This window comes from Polistes fuscatus, unplaced genomic scaffold (assembly GCF_010416935.1).
Source record: "Polistes fuscatus isolate 324 unplaced genomic scaffold, CU_Pfus_HIC Scaffold1, whole genome shotgun sequence".
Classification (NCBI taxonomy): domain Eukaryota; kingdom Metazoa; phylum Arthropoda; class Insecta; order Hymenoptera; family Vespidae; genus Polistes; species Polistes fuscatus.
The window spans coordinates 4,207,671-4,228,204 of NW_025112997.1; the positions used below are offsets into that span (position 1 = coordinate 4,207,671).

General features: G+C 38.7%; 1 protein-coding gene across 1 annotated transcript; it reads left to right on the forward strand.

Moving 5' to 3' along the window:
• The first annotated feature begins 340 nt into the window (after positions 1–340).
• LOC122526061 (collagen alpha-5(IV) chain) lies at positions 341–19,604 on the forward strand. Its single transcript, XM_043649210.1, has 27 exons — positions 341–524; positions 7,169–7,354; positions 11,247–11,291; positions 11,434–11,655; positions 11,762–11,824; positions 12,482–12,718; positions 12,801–12,962; positions 13,040–13,166; positions 13,244–13,393; positions 13,494–13,670; positions 13,760–13,924; positions 14,036–14,385; positions 14,467–14,716; positions 14,807–15,000; positions 15,113–15,319; positions 15,392–15,497; positions 15,615–16,159; positions 16,236–16,434; positions 16,528–16,727; positions 16,795–16,894; positions 16,977–17,162; positions 17,270–17,562; positions 17,659–17,746; positions 17,837–18,007; positions 18,124–18,309; positions 18,397–18,689; positions 18,774–19,604. The coding sequence occupies exons 1-27, from the start codon at positions 417–419 to the stop codon at positions 19,233–19,235; spliced, it is 5,472 nt and encodes a 1,823-aa protein (XP_043505145.1). The 5' UTR covers positions 341–416; the 3' UTR covers positions 19,236–19,604.
• Positions 19,605–20,534: the final 930 nt, after the last annotated feature.

Sequence of the window (20,534 nt, forward strand, 5' to 3'; positions counted from 1 at the left end):
CGTAAGGATACCGGTGCGGCACGCTTTCCCTCCCGCCCTCTCTTCGACGACACGCCGGCTCTCTGTGTGTGGCGGCTGCAGCGATCGAGTGGTCGCTCTCCTATCTCTCTCTCTCTCTCTCTCGCACCGTGCTTGCTCTCTTCCTATCTTTCTTTTTCTCCCTCAGACTCTTCTCTTCACTTGGTCATTCCTTCTTTCTCTACCTCTGACCGTGGGCCCTTCAAGACTCGTCCGCAACTCGACTGGACTCCTCTGCGCCACGCCACGAAGAGACACCGAATAGACGCGACCCAGACGTCGTCGAACCGAACGCTTGACTCGCTGAATTTTCGCGATAAAGGATCACCGCCTCGTCAGGTAGACGAGCGAATCCTCTGGAGAGGGAGGTAAGGAGGAGGAGGAGGAGGCCATCCACGATGCGGCCCTTGGCCGCCAATTTGGATGGGCCAAGCCCTAACATCCTACGAATCGCCTGGGTCCTTCTTATTATCGTCGTTGGGTTTATACCTTCGTACGAAGCTGTGGTGAGTCCTTATCTATATAATCATATATTTAGTAGAGGCATCTCGTAAAGATAACATTCGCTTGCTTGCTTGCTTGGTTGCTTGCTTGCTTGATTACTTGCCGCCTGCCTGTCAATCGATAGAATTGACCGAGCGAAAAAGAAAATCAACTGCGTGACGGCACGCTCGAAACACGCGGGCTCGCTTATGAACGTGGGTGAACGACGACGCTATTCTTGTTACTTGTCTTTAACTTTTAACTAACGTGTGGGGAGACGACTTAATACGAACGTATCCAGTTCATGCTTTTCCATTATACTCAATGGAAGGTGCTACGATGACGTAACCTTTCATCCTCTAGACCCTCTTTGATATATCTTCGAATGTTCAATCGAAAGGATCGGTCAATGAATTCAATCGTAAAAGATAGTATTCCATGCCGCAGATCGTACGAAAGTGAATCTTAATAAAAAGAATCCCTTTAAACTAACATCCTAAAGTCGTAGAAAAATATCTATGTTGCATAGAATAGGTTGAGCCTTGTCCGAAAATCTCGAATAGTTTCCTTTTTCAAATAGTTTTATCTTTCTGTCTCATTGAAGTCACTCAGCAGGCAGGCAGCCAGCCTGTTCCGCAGGCGATTTCGACGCCCGGTGGTAGGGAACGGTCTTTGTTGTAGGAGACGAAAGAGGAAGGCCGACCGAGTTAGGGGAGGTGTAGGACGATCGTCGTGTCGGTTTCGCAAGACCCAAGCCGGAATCATCCTCCGCTATTATGTTATCCATCTTCTTTCGAACCCAGATCCCCAGACACGAATTTTATCTCCCACACGCTCTCATTTCTTTCACGTCCCTTTTTTTAATTATCTAATTAGTTTCGACCAATTGTTGCTACCAATCGATGCGACTTTACTTTAAAACCCATTGCTATTCGATTACATTCTGGCGGTCGCGTACGTAAATGGTATTGAACGTCGATGAATAAACCGAGGATGAAAGGTAGCATCTATTTCGAGCTTCGGTAGCAGTCTACACTACAATAGTACTACTTTCACCGAACTGGAGTTTAGTAGTGTATTAAAATTACGATGTCAGTCCCTGAGTTTACAAGCACGAAAACTCGTTCGGCTCGAGATCCTACGAGAATCGAAATATGTATCGTTAAACCGAACCCATAAATTCTTAAAATAATTTTCAAGATATTCGCCGCACGTATTATTTCCTTTTCTACGCGAATGAAAAGAGAAACGACATCTAGTCGTCGATAAGAAGAATATTACAACGCTTTGTTAATAACTCGAACATTACGAACTAAGGCAACGTGCTGGTGACATCACGCTTTAAAAATAATTTATTAGAAACTAGAATGAAAGTGACGGATTTACGACGATAAGAATTAGTAGAAAATCGTTCGAGAATCGAGAAATGTTGCGAACGTCGGTGATAACCCTTATAAATGCGTTTATTTTGCTCGTACGTTAGCGTAAACTTCCCCTCAAGTTCGTCGTATCGTGCTTGGAAATAATTTCTTTTAGAAAAATGTCGAACCAAATGAACCACGAACAAAGTTTATCGCCAAAGATTGTTCTCTACGTTTGCCGCCGATTCCTAGAAATTCGAAAGATTGCAAGTGAAGTAAAGATATATCGTTTCGATTTCATTCAAGGAAAATAAATCCATGTATACTTTGTGTGACCGTTATTTAAAATTATTAAAAAAGGGATGAATCGTCGTTTTACATTTTTATATCTGTCGCGTGATAAGCTCGAGAGAAACGAGTTACCGATAACGTTCTTCCTTCTACCGTTTCATTTAGAGTTTCCTCCAAACATTTTTTTTTTATCCAACAATATCTTTAATTATGAAGAAACGTAATTCCTATATACAAATACATTCTTTGATTCTGTACACGTAACGGACTTAGAGGAAATTTGAATATCAGCTTTTACAAAAGATACTGATAGAATTCGTTCTAATTGTATCTAATCATAAACATGATCTCAGTTTCATTACTCTGTCGTCACGGTCCATCTAAAGGAACTCTTATCGCTCGATGAAATGCTTAGAGGTCTTTAATAATTTCAATGAGATACAACGACCGTGAACTTTCTTTGATCAAGTTACTAGTCTTATTGGCAATGAACGTTTAAATATAAAATAAAGATCGAATTTGATATACAAATCTATAGATCGTGATTAAAATTTGCATAGGGATGTTAAAAAAATAAGCGAAGGGAATTATATTTCTAGATTCTATTTCAATCTTTATCAAATATTTAAGGGCGAAGATTATATCTCTTACGAAACAAGTAACCTCGATATAATATTATCTCCCGAGCTCCAAAGTTCAAGGGGTTAACCACGATGTGTAAAACGTTCTTTTGAAACCGGAGTAGAACTCGCACGTTGACTAATTCTTATTAGTTTATTATTTGAATGCGTACTTGATTCAACGAATTGACTCCAGTAAAGAAGATTCATTCTTTAAGTCAATGATATAGTGAATTACTTATCTAAATTATATTATCTTCTTCATTTTTTACTCTTTCTCTATTTATTTTCATAAACTTCGTATAATCATTAATTTATAACAAACCTTAACTTATCTTTTTTTTTCTTTTGTTCTTCTCTCTTGCATAGCAAGGATCGCTGGATCTCTTTTAAAAGAAAGAAAAAGTATCTATTGCGAGTTAAAAATAAAGCATCATTTCTTCTTCATATCCGTTTCTATTTCCGCGTGAGCCGAATAGTCTTTAGCGATGCAGCTATAGCGAGATATTCTTTCCTTCTTCTTCTTCTTCTTCTTCTTTTTTTCTCTCCTTCTGCTCATTCTCTTCTTCTTCTTCTTCGTCCTACTCCTTCTCATATGTCGTCGATAAATTAAAACCAGAAAGAAGCTTGACTCTCTTGGTATCCTCGCATTTCGCTGCATTCGGAAATACGAGGTCGACTCGAATCGTAGGAAAAGTTCGAACACGCCTGCTTCTCTCTAATCTCGAGCTTTACAAGTCAACTTAATCCATTGAAAAAGACTTATCTTATCAAATGTATCTCTCTTTTCAAAAAATCATAATAATTAAATAAATAGAAAAATTTAAATTAGTTTTAGTCCGAATCGTACAAAATTCATCGTCATCCGTTTTTCTTTCGTTCTAATTCTCTCTCTCTCTCTCTCTCTCTCTCTATCGCTTAATCAATTTTAATTATAAGAAAATTAAACGCCAAAGAAGTTATTTAGCGATGATTTGTTCGCATCCGAGAATCAAACTTGACATTCGTTCAAATTGCAATAAGAAATTGCTGGTCCGATTATTAATTAAATCGAAAGATTCGAGGTTACGTCAGAGTTCAATGCAATGCTCATTGAGAGAAATGCGTCCATCGATCTTGACCATAATTAACCTTCTACTATTAATTTAATCGATGTTTAGTACGACGATACATTAAACGATACCAATTCATCATGTTACTCGTCATTCGAATATTTCATTTCCCCTTTAAATTCATTTTTAAAAAAACACTTAATTTTGTTAACAGCGCATAAAACAATTATCATCAATTAACAAAATTGTCCCACACTCGTTACCCTCGTTTGCATTAAAACATCTAAGACGAGAAAAAACAATTAGTAAAATGACATTATCATAATTCTATGAAATTAAATGGAAAAGAAATAAACGCGGTTTCGAGTACCACAAAAGAAAAAAGGGAATAGAGAAAAAGAAGAGAAGGACGAAGTCGAAGGTATGCAGGCAGACGGACGGACAAACAGACGAACGAACAGTGAGAGAGAGAGAGAGAGAGAGAGAGAGAGAGAGAAAAAGAGAAATATATTAGCCAGAGGGAGAATTGAAGAATCACGATGGCCAAGAAGAAGTCGTCTTCTTCTACCTACGTCCCATAGCATCCATTCGCTATTTCGCATGGTCAGCGTCATCCTCTTCGTTGAAAACGATCGCTTGTGCCGCACGTTATGCAGATTCCACAAGACTCGTATCATATTTTCACTTCACTTTCTGTATTTTCTCTTTATGTAACAAAGTAGATTTTTCCATAGGCAATAGAATTAGATTTAGAACATCAAACAATTGTAGGCAAAAAAAAGAAAAAAACAGAAAATTCAATAGAAAAGTCAATAATCGATAAGAAATCGAGTTCTGTCGATAGCTACCCTTCTTTACATTACTTTCTCGTTTAACGATCTGTTCCTAATTTCATCGTCGTAGCCTTATTGTTTCTTATCAGTCAGTTCATTCTTATCGGAAATAAAACCAGGTAGACCAAACATAATCATCGTAAGCGTTCGTTGATCTAAAATCAAGATAAAGTGCAAAACTTTGTTATCTCCGATCTCCGATCTGGATCATGTCTGTAAGAAATGAATCTGGTTATTTGAAGGAGTTCAACAGCCCCAAATGCTTTTATAGAGAGGAACGAATATTTTGAGTGATTTCGTAAACTTCCTCCGTTCTCGGAATAAAGCTCGTCGACTCGAGCAAGCAAGCAAGCAAGCACGCGTGGCGGACTTTTCTATCAACGCGAGATGAAGAACCCTGCGCGTTTGTAAGATAGATCCTCAAGTGAGAAAGGAGGATGGAAAGAAATTCGTTCGAAACATAAAATTCGTAAAAAGGGTAAAAGTAATTGTTTAACGAACGTACGTTGTTTTCTAACGAGTATATTACAGATAAGCAATCGTGCGTAAGAAAAAGGTGTTATCGCGAATCGAGACATAATTTGCCGGCAGATCGGCACAGATCCGCGTAGTCTCGACGCCTATAAGTCGAGTGCAACGGGAAATTATGTCACGCGGCGAATTACCGTTGCACTTGTGTGTTACGTCATCATCGTAAGGCGCAAGGGATAAAAAGAAAGAAGAAAAAAAAGAAAAAACGAAGAGAAACAAGTGCCGTCGGTTCTTCTCGATAACCACTTTCGAAGGCAACTCTAACTCTACCAAGACTGATGATGATTTAAATGGCAACGCGAACAACAATATTATAGGATTTTGTCGGAGTTTCTATTTGACCTAATGAAGATCTTGTCACTTTTGTTAATTAACGTATTCGCTCGTAAAAATAATAAAAAAGAAAAATATTATAATAAATCTAATATTCCGAGAGAGAGAGAGAGAGAGAGAATTAGTAGAGATTGAAAAGTCGAAGGTCTCTTCCAGCTAATTTATCCGACAGATTCGTTAAGAGTCGACGAACACAAAACGCTTAGTTGACACAAGTCGGAATATTCATTCGCAAGGCAAACGCGTGGAAGCGGCTCTCCATTTTCGTTCTCCTCCGACGCTCTGCAAATAGAGTTACACGTCCTTCGATGCTCGCGACTCCTCCTTGCTTTTGTCAAGAAAAAGAAAAACCAAAAAGTAAAAGATGAGAATGAAGCATTAGACGTTAACGTGTTCAACAATACTCCTGTTGACCACTTTTAAAACCCCTTTGCAACTTCTTCTATTCTCAAAATATAATATTCTTAATCTTAACAGAAATAATCTCGTCGATTAGAAAATAATTCGATATTATATTTAATAAAAATATTGAACAAATATAAACACGCGGAAAATTGAAATGATTTAATTAGTTTCATAATTTGAATATCATTTTCTTATTCGTTCTGTTAAGATTTGATGGATTTAACATCACCGAAATGTTCCGAACGAATATTTCCCCCAAAATGACTTCATCGACCAAACGGAAGACGACTAATCGTCGTACTAATATTGTAAAAACGACCTCGTGAACGAACGAACGTTTGACGGGACTGGCCGAGGCCAAGAACGATCTACGCGATGTCGGAGAGCGAATGCATTTTCGCATCGACCTCGCGATTACGCTTAGGCATATCCTATGCATGTATACAACGCGATGATACTCGTTTTGCCCGTGTCCTTCGTTTATGCTCGTCCTCGTCGTTGTCGTCGTCGTCAGCATCATCATCATCATCATCATCATCGCTACCGTCGTCATCGTCATCATTGTTATCGTCATCGCACGGAATCATCTATTTTCTCGTCGACCAGTCGCGTCAGGGTTTAATCTGATACCAACACGCGCATATGCAACAAATTCTTTCGTTTTTTCTTTTTTTCTTTTTTCCTTTGCAAAGTACTCCGTGTATAAATAATATCTTTGAAAAATAATATCGTCTTATATACATTTTTCCGCTTAAACGTCATCAATGATTTCATTTTCATTTTCTCAACGAGACGTTTTTCTAATATCAAAGTTTACATTAAACTCGATTAAATGGCTATGCTAAGTTTATCAAACGTTCAAACGAGTTTACAGAAAACGATTGTCTATCTGGTATGCGTGTTTTCGAAAGATTTGCAAAGAACCATTAACTACAATAATGATGACGAATGTTTCAATAAAAGATCTCGTTAAAAAGATTCGTCAAGTCATTGACGATTGACTCTTTTTACGCAAGATGATTTTAACCAACTAAGGACATTATTTTGCATGATGAAAAAGTAAATAGTAGCGCTTGCTGACTCAACATATTAACCTGATTAGGCTTCTTGTTTATCAATATTAATTTAGTACCGAAGAACTTTACTTGGAATAAAATGAATAATTTTATGAATGAACCGTTGAGTCAATCAATAAAATGTCTATCCAGGAAATAAACAAAAACATTTATTGTGCGTTTCAGATATGCCGGGATACCTACAAGTGCAATTGTACCGGTGTGAAAGGGCAACCTGGTTATCCTGGAATACCTGGACAGCTAGGACTGGAGGGACTTCCCGGTGAAGTCGGACCGGATGGGCCACCAGGACCCAAAGGTGAAAAAGGTGCAGGCGGTGAATATGGTGGTACCGGAGAAAAAGGCTATCGAGTAAGTATTTATTAGACAGCATACAAATAAGTGTTCTCCTAGCAATAGGATGTAACATTAGGCTACAATAAATCTAACTTATTTGGAATGCCACACTCCCACGCGCGATTTATGCCTTTACAATATGAGAACAAAATAGACAAAAAATGAAAACGGACTTCTTTCTTTCTACGTTGCTCAAAAAGAAAATACTTGGATGGTAGAGAGAACGTTTAATAACAGAAATAAAAAGAATCGTAACGTCAGAGTCTAGAAAGAGAGAACCGTTTTCCAAATGCGGACAGACTGAAACGTTTAACAACCAACAACTCCCACGAATCCGCCCGCACTTAGTCGTTCGATGCGACTCTAACTGAATCGTATTTTCGTTTTTCGATATAATTAATTGAATATAAAAATCTATTGCAACGTGATCGATCGTTTCCGTTCTATCCCCGATCTTTAAAAAAAAAAAAATAAACTTTTTAAACAATGCTAAAAGCATCTCGTCATTGACGGGAAATAAAACTCGTTGCATAAAAACGAATAACGTAAAGGTTCGCGCTCAACGATTGGATGAATTAGGACAATTATCATCGGGAATAAAAGCGAGAAAAAGAAAGAGAGAAAGAGATAGAGAGAGAGAGATGAAGGATATAAAGGAAAAGAGGGTCGTAAAAAATAATTCCCTTCGCGAATGATGAGTATCATACTTTTTAAGAGACGAGAACAACGACGACAAAGCGTCGTGAAAAATAATTCGCGTAACAAAACATTGGGCAGACTCATATGTTGTTTCTCTCGATTTATTCTTAACGAACGCTCATCGGTTTGCGGAGAAACGAACGAGTTTACGAGAGGAGAAGGCATATCTCGTTTTATGCGTCGACCGAAAGACACCGGGGTTACGTGCAAGCTGGAGAAGTATCTTTCGATGACGTCATGCTTCTCAAGAAGATCGAAGCGCGCGCGCGCGCACACACATTCTGGCTCGACAAAGCAAACGAGAGAGAGAGAGAGAGAGAGAGAGAATCGCCCACGGCGATGTTTTATATTACCCAAAAGCAAACCGTCGGACCACATCCTTGTTGAGAAAAAAAATATCATCCGAAATAAAACATTGGAGAATTGAGTTAACGTTATACGTAACACACATTTTAGAAGAAAAATTATTCCATTATATTATACATTCGTTTAAGTTCCTCGATCATTTTCTAATAGTCTAAACGACACGTTAGATATTTATCACGAAGATAAGGGATCTCGGTTGTAAAAGAGATAAGACGATTAATTAAGGGCGTCTTCCTCAACAACATCAAAGTTGATCTAACTCTTCAGAGGATCGAGAACGATTTGTCGTCTACTTCGAAAATTACCGTAGGAGTAGTAACGGGCACGGCACAATTCTGCGCTTTGGGTTAACGAAACGTAAACGTGGGCGTTTAATGATAAATTGCGGTATCTCGAGTTCCAACGCGTTTGGCATTGATCCCTATCTAACGTAACGATTACCCAGATATTACGCGTGTACCCACGTGCTTGACTGCATTCTCTTTCTTTCTCTCTCTCTCTCTCTCTCTCTTTCTCCGTCACTCTGCGTCACTCTCTCACATCTCATTCTCGTGCAAGAGTCCTCTTCCTTCTCTCTCTCTCTCTCTCTCTCTCTCCCTCGTACGAACTAAATCGCCTTCGTATATAATATCTCGTTATCGAGATCCAAAGAAGCAACCCTAAGCGTTTTAGGGATACATTCAACGATCGTAATATTATACTTTCTCCCTATTTTGTACTTACATATAACGAGGATAATTATATAATGTTAGTTTTATAAACGTCGATTAGGTTTTTTAACCCAAAAAAAAAAGAAGAAAAAAAGAAGTATGTAGAAAAAATTTATCATAACATATTATCGAGAGTAAATATTATAATAGAATTTTTGTCGCGTGTTGACACGTACATATTATACGTTAAATCGTCAAACACGAAAGGAAAAGAAAAAGAACGCACGTGGTAGACTGCTGTTTTGATTTGCTTCAAGAAACTAGGCTATCTAAGCGCCGATAAAGAAATCCCTGTTGACCAATTCGCTAAAAATAACGTCTCCGTATTCCCTATTTTTTATATATATATGTATATATATATATTATTCTTTCTCTCTTTCTCTTATCTTTGGTTTCGTCAATAAGCAAGACAAAAAAGGAATCTCAACAATTTTGTTTTTAAATATATTTAGATCTTCTTAATTATGCGAAACGAAATAATCATTTAGCACTTTACGCGTTAACGATTTATCCGTTTTCGTTTAATAGGATAATTATTGTTCGATTATTTTCAATGGATTAATAGATTTACCGTTCGGTAGTACCATCGTTAAGGATATTGCTTGTGGTAACATTGCCGTTGCTGACAAAAAGGAACCAACATATTTAGCGATAAGGCTCATCGAACGGATACGCGAGCCAATCCTACGCGTTGCTTGCTCTTCCTATCTCAAATGCGGGGGTGAAGACCATTCTCGTTTCCGTCCTACTATTCACGAAACCGAGGACGCGTTCCTCTCTTCGAAATGAAAGAATACATTTTCTTCATTTCTTATCTGAAAAGAAAAAAAAAAAAGCGTTTACATACCCTAAGAATAATAATTACCAATCAGCAATTTCCATTACGTTCGTAATAAGTTTCACCAAAGTTCATCTTTCGTCTTGAACTTCTTGTCGTCTTATTTTGAATGTTTCCAAAAATAATTACAAACGATATATCTATCTACTTTTGATATTCGATGTTTCTCCGATGGGATAAGTATCCTCGTGTTACATACGAATGTTCAAAATTGGACAAATCGTAAAGATTAATAATTGTAATAAAAGAAAAACAAAAAAGGCTTTCGATATAACGATTTAGGATTACAGTTTCGAAGCTTAGATCATAGGATGCAAAAATAGAGGAAACGAATATTTCGATTTATCGAAATCATCGGCAATGATCGAGGATTAAGAATTCGAAAAAGGGGGACGTGTTGTTGTTTCGTCCCATCGAAACGTGCTATCCTTGTCCTTTGTTAAAACGTTGAAAAATCATGGGGATTTCTTTCGAAATCAGGTCGCTGCGATCTCGGAATCTTGCGTATGTACGGAGAAGAGAAAAAGAGAGGATGAATGAGACAAAAGATGGAAGTCGCTCGTTGATAACGCACTTCCCATTGACAAGTGTACAAGTGTCTCCGTCTCTCTCTCTCTCTCTCTTTCTCTCTCTCATTCCCTGTTGCATCTCAACGCTTTCAAACCGGAAGTCGAATGATCTCATATCCAGATATTCGTTGATGCATACTCTCTTCCTTCTCTCTTATTCGAATCCTCATCAAAACCACGTCCTTTTTTCGCAATTCATTCTTGTATCCTATCTGACGATTGTAATATCGCTTACTTTTTTTTCCTCCTTTTTTTTTCTATTATTCTTTTTTTGATTACACCGTTCCAAGGTTGCTTCGACGCTATTTCCTTCTTCTTCTTCTTCTTCTTTTTTTTTAATTCCTTTAATAAAAACGTTTCTCTCTCAATTGTGCAAATTAAATGAAAAAAAGGAAAACGTTTTTATCGAAACGAATTTCGCTTGATATTGGTAATGGCTGCAAGGAAGCCATTTACGGTTACGTTTTAATACCAGACACCGCGATTGGGCCCCTTTCCTTTTCGTGCATACGAAAGTGGTCCCGACGAATGAAGAAACTTTAAATGGAAGTGTGTCAATATCGTATGGAGTATACCCGTAAAGGGCATACGAGAGAGTCTTTACAACGATGCGTTCATCTTTTCGTACTCCCAAAACGTACGTGTATTACACTAGTAACGTAATCTCTTATGTGATTTTATTATTATGAATCTTTTTTCTTTACTTTTTCCTTGTTTTTTTTCAGGGCGAGACCGGAATACGAGGATTCACTGGACCTCCTGGACTTTCGGTATGAACAATAATTAGTTCTAATATTAAAATCGTGTAATATTGAAGAGATAATGTTTTCAAAAAAAAAAAAGAAAAAGATAAGAATCAATAAAATTTGTACATTTTGGAAAAATAAAATTTGACTTTGAAAATATTCACAGGGTAACACAGGAATCCCTGGAGTTATGGGACCGGACGGTCTTGACGGATGCAACGGTACAGACGGTCGAGCCGGTGCACCAGGTATGTCTGGAATTTATGGTCAACGAGGACCGGAAGGAGATGTAGGAGATTATGGTCCACCTGGTGAACCTGGTGAAGGTGGAATCAATTCGGTAGGCGTGAAGGGAGTTCAGGGTGATTCTGGTATCGATGGACCTCAGGTAAATAATTTGTCATTTAATTAGATTCTATCATTATGTTTAGACTATCTTTCAAAAAATATAAATATATTTGTACGAGAAAAATGAATTATTATTTGCTATACAGGGTTATCCAGGATCGTACGGGGTTCCAGGAGATATGGGTTATCCAGGAGAAACTGGCGAATTTGTAAGTATTTTCTAATCATTTACGATAATGTTCAATAATTATTTAAACACACGTTTTTTTTTTTTTGGAATAATAAAATAAATTAAGAGAGAGAGAAACCAATCGGACGAGATAGCCTTTAATCCTAGAATCGAGTAAAATTTTGTCGAACTGTAAGAGAGGATAAAACAATGATCATCGTCGTGAGACGTGATCATCTCTTTTTAGTATTACGATTAAAAAGATCCATCGTCGTCCATGAAAAAAATAAAAAGAAGAAGAGAAAAAAGAGATTAGTTTCTAGACAACAAGTAAGAAGCAAATTTTAATCGTTCGTAATAAAGCAACTGAGCGTGTACCGAAATCCGAAGCGATGATACTCTATCTGCTGACACGATTATCACTGATAACAGGAAACAACTTTCTCGAGAGAAGATTTAAAAAAGAAAAATGGCGAATAATCTAGACAACTATTCAGGGTTCTCGATAGAACATCTCAATTTAGACAAAATTGCTATCTTGCTACAGTTGATAGATAAATAATTCATTGAAAACCATGAAGATAATATAATATTTATAATATGATATATTATTACATGGAAACTATGTAAAACATCTTGATTTTTGTTTATTGACGCATATATTAGACAGTTTTCTTAGAATAGTATATAATTGTAGGGCTATCCAGGTGGTCCAGGTCTACCAGGTATGGAAGGTGATCGAGGAGAAACCGTTTATGGTGGAAGAGGAGCACCTGGTGAACAAGGTGACGTAGGTGAACCTGGTGAACCCTATAGACCATATACAAGAGGTAAAGGTACTAGTCCGGTGAAAGGATTTAAAGGTGTGAAAGGACAAAGAGGAGATTACGGATATCGTGGACGAAAAGGAGAAGTAGGAGCAAAGGGACCACTGGTAATAGGAAATTAATATAATTTATTGAAAAGAATACTATTAACTAAAAGATATTAGCAAAAAGGATTTCATATCTCCGTAGGGTCGACCAGGTTTCACTGGAACGAAAGGTTTCAAGGGTGAACAAGGGGATGACGGTCCAAGAGGAAAACAAGGTTTCGAAGGACCAGCTGGACCTGCCGGAAGTAAGGGAGAAAAGGGTGCACCGGGTTACGCAGGAAATCCTGGATCGGACGGTTCCGATGTATGCGTCCTACGGAATTCTCTAAAATCAATTTGCGTTGATCTTTTCCATTAACTTTATTTACTATTTCGTTTCAGGGTGAATCCGGAGAAATCGGTAATCAAGGTCCTCCGGGAAGGCAAGGAGCTGCTGGCGAACCAGGAACGTATATACCAGAACTCGATGAAATCATTGCTGGAAGTATTGGAATTCAAGGAGATCTCGGTAAATTTTTGTCTATGAATTCATCGAAAATGTCAATGGGCTTCGAATAAAACGTCGTCTCTTTTCTTTTTCGATAGGACCACCTGGTGAGCCAGGTGAATCAGGAACTCCTGGACTTCCTGGAAAAGTTGGATACATTGGTCCTCCAGGACCACCAGGACCTGCCGGACGACCAGGTGAACCAGGACGGAAAGGCTCTTCCATCAAAGGAGAACAAGGAGACGATGGTACGACAAGCTATTAAATAGTTCGAAATCTTACAAAAAATGATATTATATATACTTACTATAGATAAATAATAAATCATTATTTGTTGATATTTGACAGGCATTCCTGGACAAATCGGACAACAAGGACCACCAGGTCTTCCTGGTGCGCCTGGACTTATCGGTGCAAAAGGATTTCCAGGTGTCACAATAATAGGTCCACCAGGTCTCGATGGCAAACACGGATTACCAGGACTAGCTGGTCCACCTGGAGATCGTGGAGATCCTGGACCACCTGGTAATGAAAACTTCCTTTAGAGAATTGAAGATAATTACAAGATTTTTACAGAATAAATATGTTGATATCGTTCGTGATCATAATTTTAGGAGACAAAGGTTTTCCTGGAAAAGGAGTTCAAGTAAGAGGACCACCTGGAGAACATGGTTTACCAGGATCTCCAGGATTGCCTGGTCCAGATGGATGGCCAGGTAGACCTGGTCCAAAAGGAGCTAAGGGCTACCGCGGAGATGATTGTGGCATTTGCACGCCAGGTAATCGAAGAAAACACGAGCACATAAGAACAGACATACACATAATTTAATATTAGATACTTATGCGAAATTTACAATTCTATCATTAAAGCTCGTTATACATTTATGTAGGATTACCTGGTGAAAAGGGTGAACGTGGTGATTCTGGTGTTAGCGGATACTCGGGAACTCCTGGATTTCCTGGATTGCCTGGACCTCGGGGATTCAAGGGAATACAAGGTAAAACTGGTCCAGAAGGACCAGCGGGATTGGAAGGAGACAATGGGAGGCCAGGTCTTGCAGGATCCCAAGGTCCTAAAGGACAGGCAGGAAAGGTCTACTTACCACCGGAAGAAAAGTACGTGAGCCCACCTGGGGATATCGGTGATAAGGGATATCCTGGATTAGAAGGTCCTATGGGACCGTGGGGTAAAGTTGGCCTAATCGGAGATACCGGAGCACCTGGACCGAAAGGAGAAAAAGTATAACATGTCTATGCACACACTCATATAATATGCACATACACATAAAACTTGTATAATATTGTTAAATATGATTTTTAGGGCGATCACGGCGCTCCCGGCTTGATTGGTCGTAATGGAACAGATGGATGGGATGGTATACCAGGTGAAAAAGGTGAACCAGCATCGGTACCAATCGAATTTTTACGTGGCGATCCAGGATATGACGGTGTGCCAGGTATAAAAGGTATTCTTGGAGAAACTGGAAAGAAGGGAGAACCAGGTGATTCTACACAATTTTCGGTCGAGACACAGGGAGATAAAGGATATAAAGGCGAAAGTGGTGCACCTGGTTAGTAATAATTGAAATAGTCTTATCCTAACTTTTAGGAGAGTAACCATATCTTTTGACAATAAGATATTAATTAAACGATGTTTGCAGGCGAACCTGGTTATAAAGGTTATCAAGGACAAACCGGTGACGAAGGTTTCCCTGGTTTGCCAGGACCTATGGGATCTCCTGGTTTATCGCTTCAAGGACCAATAGGTTTGAAAGGATATCCAGGAATGCCAGGATTGCAAGGACCTCGTGGCACTGCTGGTTCTCCTGGACTTCAAGGACCAGAAGGTTTTCCTGTAAGTGTAAACACATTGTCAGTGAAAAATATCACTAATAAATAGTAATAACATTACGATATAAATCACTAATCCAATTACAACACATATTACTAAAAGATATTTATCGTAGGGTCGTGTTGGCAGTAAAGGAGATCGTGGTGACCCTGGCACAAATCTTCTTTATGGTGAAATAGGTGAACCCGGTTGGTACGGAAGTAAAGGTGAAATTGGAGATGCTGGACCACAAGGTTTCCCTGGCAGACCAGGAGTAGATGGATTTAAAGGTATGAAAGGTGCTAAAGGAGCTCCTGGTTTCGAGGGCTTGCCAGGTCTTCAGGTTAGTATGTTTATTGAAGAGAGGATTCCAAACGTTATCTTATTAAGTATATTATTATTTTTGTTACTGTAGGGAGCTAAAGGCCAACAAGGATATACTACACAGGGTGTAAGAGGTTTTCCAGGAATACCAGGACAACCAGGAATGCCTGGAAGAATAGGTGATGTAGGAGCTCGTGGTAAGTTACAAGGAAGAAATCGTTTACAAGTAAACAGTAATGAGATCGTAATAATATGAAGTCTTGCAAAAAAAATTAAAAAGGAAAATAACTATGATACATTTATATATTATCCAGGACCAGATGGCCAGTCAGGATTCGATGGCATGAAAGGATTAAAAGGAGAAATTGGTTTCATGGGAATACGCGGCGATGATGGAGACATGGGCCCTCAAGGTTTCCAAGGTTTAGATGGAAGTGTAGGTTTACCTGGACGTCCAGGTCAGGAAGGTGACGTCGGTGAGATTGGTGAATCTGGACCAACCGGTTGGCCTGGTAACGAAGGATTCGACGGTGCACCAGGTCCGAAAGGAGAAAAAGGAGATATAGGTCTCACTGGTAACCCAGGTTACCTTGGCCAAATGGGTCTTAAAGGTATTCAAGGTGATTTTGGACCGGACGGTATACCTGGTCCACCGGGCGACAATTCCTTCAGTGGACCACAGGGTGATATGGGAGATCCTGGTTTCACTGGAGAGATTGGACCCGCTGGACGCGCTGGATTTGATGGTCGACCTGGTTTACCTGGAGAACCTGGCTTAGCTACGGATGGATTAAATGGTTTAACCGGAGAAAAAGGAGAACCAGGATTCGATGGATATAATGGACCACCTGGTCCTAAAGTAATAATCAAAGAAATAATGTTAATAGATATTTAGATTCCTAACCGAAAATAAATGGCAAATGTATTTTATTTAGGGAGAGATTGGTGATATGGGACCGGACGGATTTAAAGGAGAAAGAGGAGATCAAGGTTTTCAGGGTCAACCAGGCTATGCTGGAATTCCAGGTAGATACGGAGCTAAAGGTCAACGTGGTCCATCTGGATTACCTGGTTTTGACGGGCCAGATGGAAAACCAGGTCCCGATGGTGACCCCGGTTTAATGGGTCGTCCAGGTAAAAGATCTTTCATTCAATATCTATACTATTGTAATATTATTATCGATACATATGTCCCGCTGCAAATTAAAAATTATTTAAATATTGTAGGTATGCCGGGAGACGATGGTTTACCAGGTTACCCAGGTATTATGGGCGCACCAGGTGTCAAAGGTCAAGTAGGAGAACCTGGAATGGCATCATATGCAGTTGCAGAAACAGGTGATCTAGGAAACCCAGGATTAAATGGCTTTCAAGGACAGAAAGGAGAATCAGGTGATCAAGGATATCTTGGAATACCGGGTCAAAAAGTTAGTTCACTTGTACCATACATTATTTCTTCTAAAAGAACTATTAATAAGAGAACAAAACATATAGGGTCAACAAGGTGATATAGGATATCCAGGACAACATGGTTTCCCAGGTTCCCCAGGGCTAAAAGGAATAATAGGAGATGAAGGTCCTCGTGGTCTTCCCGGTAATGTATTCAAGAAAAAGCAATCATTGATTTTCATTTAGATCGGAAAGTACAAATGTTAATTATTTTCTTGTCTCGATAGGTCGAACCGAGACATTTGCCGAGCAGGGTGAACAAGGACGAGCAGGTCTCGATGGAATGCCTGGAATTCCCGGTCGACCAGGGCAAAAAGGTGCTCCTGGAGAATACGGATTAAATGGACCTAAGGGAATTCGTGGAGATGTTGGATATTCGCTCCGTGGACCTAAAGGAATAATAGGAGATCAAGGTAAACGTCCTAGTACTAAGCAAATAAACTTCATTTCGATGTGAAAGAGAAGAAACGAGAAAAAAAGAAGTTCATTATTAATAATAATAATGAATCTTATGATGCAGGTCCGACAGGATATGTAGGTTTCCCTGGTACGCCCGGTGACCAGGGATTGCCTGGCATGCCAGGTATACCTGGTCCCAAAGGTTATGACGGTGAACCAGGTGTATCCGCTAATAGTGAAAAAGGTGCAAAAGGTGAACCAGGTTGGCCAGGGCTGGACGGTCGACTCGGTCCAAAAGGAGCAAGAGGTAACTCAGGTTTACCTGGTTTCCAAGGTTTACCTGGGCCTAAAGGAGAAACAGGAGATAACGGGGAACCAGGATTACCAGGATTGCCTGGCCCTCCAGGACCACAGGTTATTTTTAATAAATACTTTTCTTCCTTCTTAATAAGTACTTAAGCTTTAAATAACCAAGTAACTTATATCGAATATTTTTATCTTTCTATTAAGGGTCCGAAAGGAGATCGGGGTATAAATCCATTTTCGAATTTCAATCGACGTGGACTTCCTGGAGATATGGGACCTGCAGGATTGCCAGGTAATGAAGAAACCAATTGAATTGAATGTATAACTGCATGAAAATAACTTACAAAACAAGGTATTTAAATAATTGTTTTTATTTTGGTAGGATTTCCTGGACCTCGAGGTCCAATAGGTGATCCTGGTCCAGACGGATTTCCTGGTCGAGAAGGAGAACGTGGTATGATCGGCTTACCTGGACCTCAAGGACCTGAAGGTAAAGAAGGTCCTGCTGGTTATCCTGGCTCACCTGGCACGGTTGGTAGACAAGGTCTCCCTGGTAAGTTTTAATATTAGATTCATTACTATTTTGGACTATTGACTAAGTCGAAAAATAGCATTTTATTCAATTGTAATAAACAATCACAAATAATTTACCATGAAATATTTACCTAGGAATTGCTGGCTTCCCTGGCATACCAGCACCACCATCACCCGGCCCCAGTAACAGAGGATTCCATTTCGCTAGACACTCGCAATCCGTCATGATTCCACTTTGTCCAAAAAATACAGTTAAATTATGGGATGGATTCTCTTTACTCCATATTATGGGCAATGGCCGAGCCTACGCACAAGATCTTGGTAAGTACAGGCAAATCTACCTTGTAGTATGCTCTCATGAAAACTTATCATCAAAAATAACACATTCACGATGCTTTTTAATTACAGGAAGTGCAGGAAGTTGCGTTAGAAAGTTTTCAACGATGCCTTTTACATTCTGTAACATGAACGATGTTTGCTCTTATGCCAATCGTAACGATTACAGTTATTGGCTCAGTACCCCCGAACCTATGCCAATGATGATGACACCTATACCAGCCCCACAAATCGGTAGATACATATCAAGATGTTCAGTTTGCGAGGCTCCCACAAGGATCATTGCTTTACACAGTCAATCTATGAATATACCAGAGTGTCCTGGTGGTTGGGAAGAATTATGGATCGGTTACAGTTTTTACATGGTAATTACATGACAAAGCAAATAGACCTATCAAAATAATGGTTAAAATCTTGCTCATTATTAATTAACAAAATGAATGTTACAGCACAGAGACGCTGGTGCAGAAGGCGGTGGTCAGTCATTGATCTCCCCAGGATCGTGTCTAGAAGAATTCCGTTTTAGACCATTTATCGAGTGTCGTGGCATGGGTACCTGTAATTTCTTTACCACAGCGACTTCTTACTGGTTGGCGACTATCGAAGACTATGCAATGTTCCGAAAACCTTTGCAGCAAACAATGAAAGCAGATCATACGTCGAAAATCAGTCGTTGTGCTGTATGCCTTAGACGTCGTATTACCGAAGATCGACCTGTCAAACAAGAAGTAGGTAATATTTATCATCGACCAACAAATTATCCACAGTCGCGTTATTCCCCGAATTACCCACGGCAAAGAACGTCTGCTGATAGAAATAATTATTACAATGTACCACGTGTACCACATCATTTTCGAAGAGGAGGCCGTTATCGTAAAACCAAACGAACAACAACAGAGGCACCGACCTAATAAACGAGTCTTCGAATTAGGAGAATTGGAGTAGACTCATTCGATTAACCTTTCTTTGTACATATATTACAAAATACATATGTATATGAGCTCTTCTCTCTTATGGCTAATGCAAAGTTACACGAAAATACTCGATTGACTTTTAGCAATTGCATGGTGACCAAATGCGAATTTAAAATTATGCCAAATAAAAGGAAGAACAGCGTAGATATTCTCGCAATCCTGATAGAATGAATATCAATTTAATTGCGATATTCACGAATATAATAAAATAATTAAATTAACATTCGCCCATATTAATACGACACATTTGTTAATATAAAGCTTTTTAAGTGTATCGAATCAAATAAAGATATTTTCTATAAGCTATTTCTTTTGTTTTCTTTTCGTAACAGTTTACTGTTACTTATATTATTCCTTATATTACAGTTTAAAGAGTACGTCGAGCATCTAAATATCTATAATGAAATAGGCCTTTGTCCTCTATGTAACTACTTTTGTTAAATATTGTTTATATGACTATCCGAATGTAGCGCATGTGTACAAAAGAAAATAATCTACTTAATTAATACAATTAATATAATAGAACAATAAAATATAATAGTAGTTAATGTGCGAAGTCTGTTATTAAACAGTTACCGTATATAAAAGCAGTACTTTACTATCTAAATGTTTTAAAATTATCAGCCGTATAAAAAGAAAGTTCGTATATGTTTTACGTAAAGATTTCTTAATAATTAAATTATAATTTTTCTTAAAAATATATTGTACATATATATATACTTAAACTATAACATTTCACTTAAATATGAATGACTATGTAGACGATTATTTAATTCAAACAGTGAATAAGTAAGCTACTCGAGTGTGCCACTATAGTGGCTCATCGACCTGGAAAAAATAATCGCAAAAGCCACTTTTGTGGCAGGCCGGCTAAGGCCTATATCGTTAATAGTAGTGCTCTACCTTTATCTTTTCGACCGTCGATAACTGCCACTGTCGGTAACTTCCACTGTCGGTAACTTTCCGAATTTGCAAATATATGACCATCGGTAATAGTAGATTCCAATTTTTAAAACATCGACCGTTTTTAATGAGAGTTTGTACTTTAATAATATTGACCGTCAGGAACCTAAATACAAAATATTACCGACGTAGAGTAAAAAAAATTTTAAGTCTACTATTACCGACGGTGGCAGTTACCGACGGTAGCAGTTACCGACAGTGGTAGTTACCGACGGTCGAAAAGATAAAGGTAGAGCACTACTATTACCGATATAGGCCTTAGCCGGTCTGCCA

Excerpts from the sequence above, each read along its gene's own strand:
- LOC122526061 (XM_043649210.1), top strand. The coding sequence starts at position 417 with ATGCGGCCCTTGGCCGCCAATTTGGATGGGCCAAGCCCTAACATCCTA. Across the intron at positions 16,895-16,976 it reads AGGTCCTCGTGGTCTTCCCG|GTCGAACCGAGACATTTGCC; the intron begins GTAATGTATTCA and ends TTGTCTCGATAG. Across the intron at positions 18,690-18,773 it reads TCGGTTACAGTTTTTACATG|CACAGAGACGCTGGTGCAGA; the intron begins GTAATTACATGA and ends TGAATGTTACAG.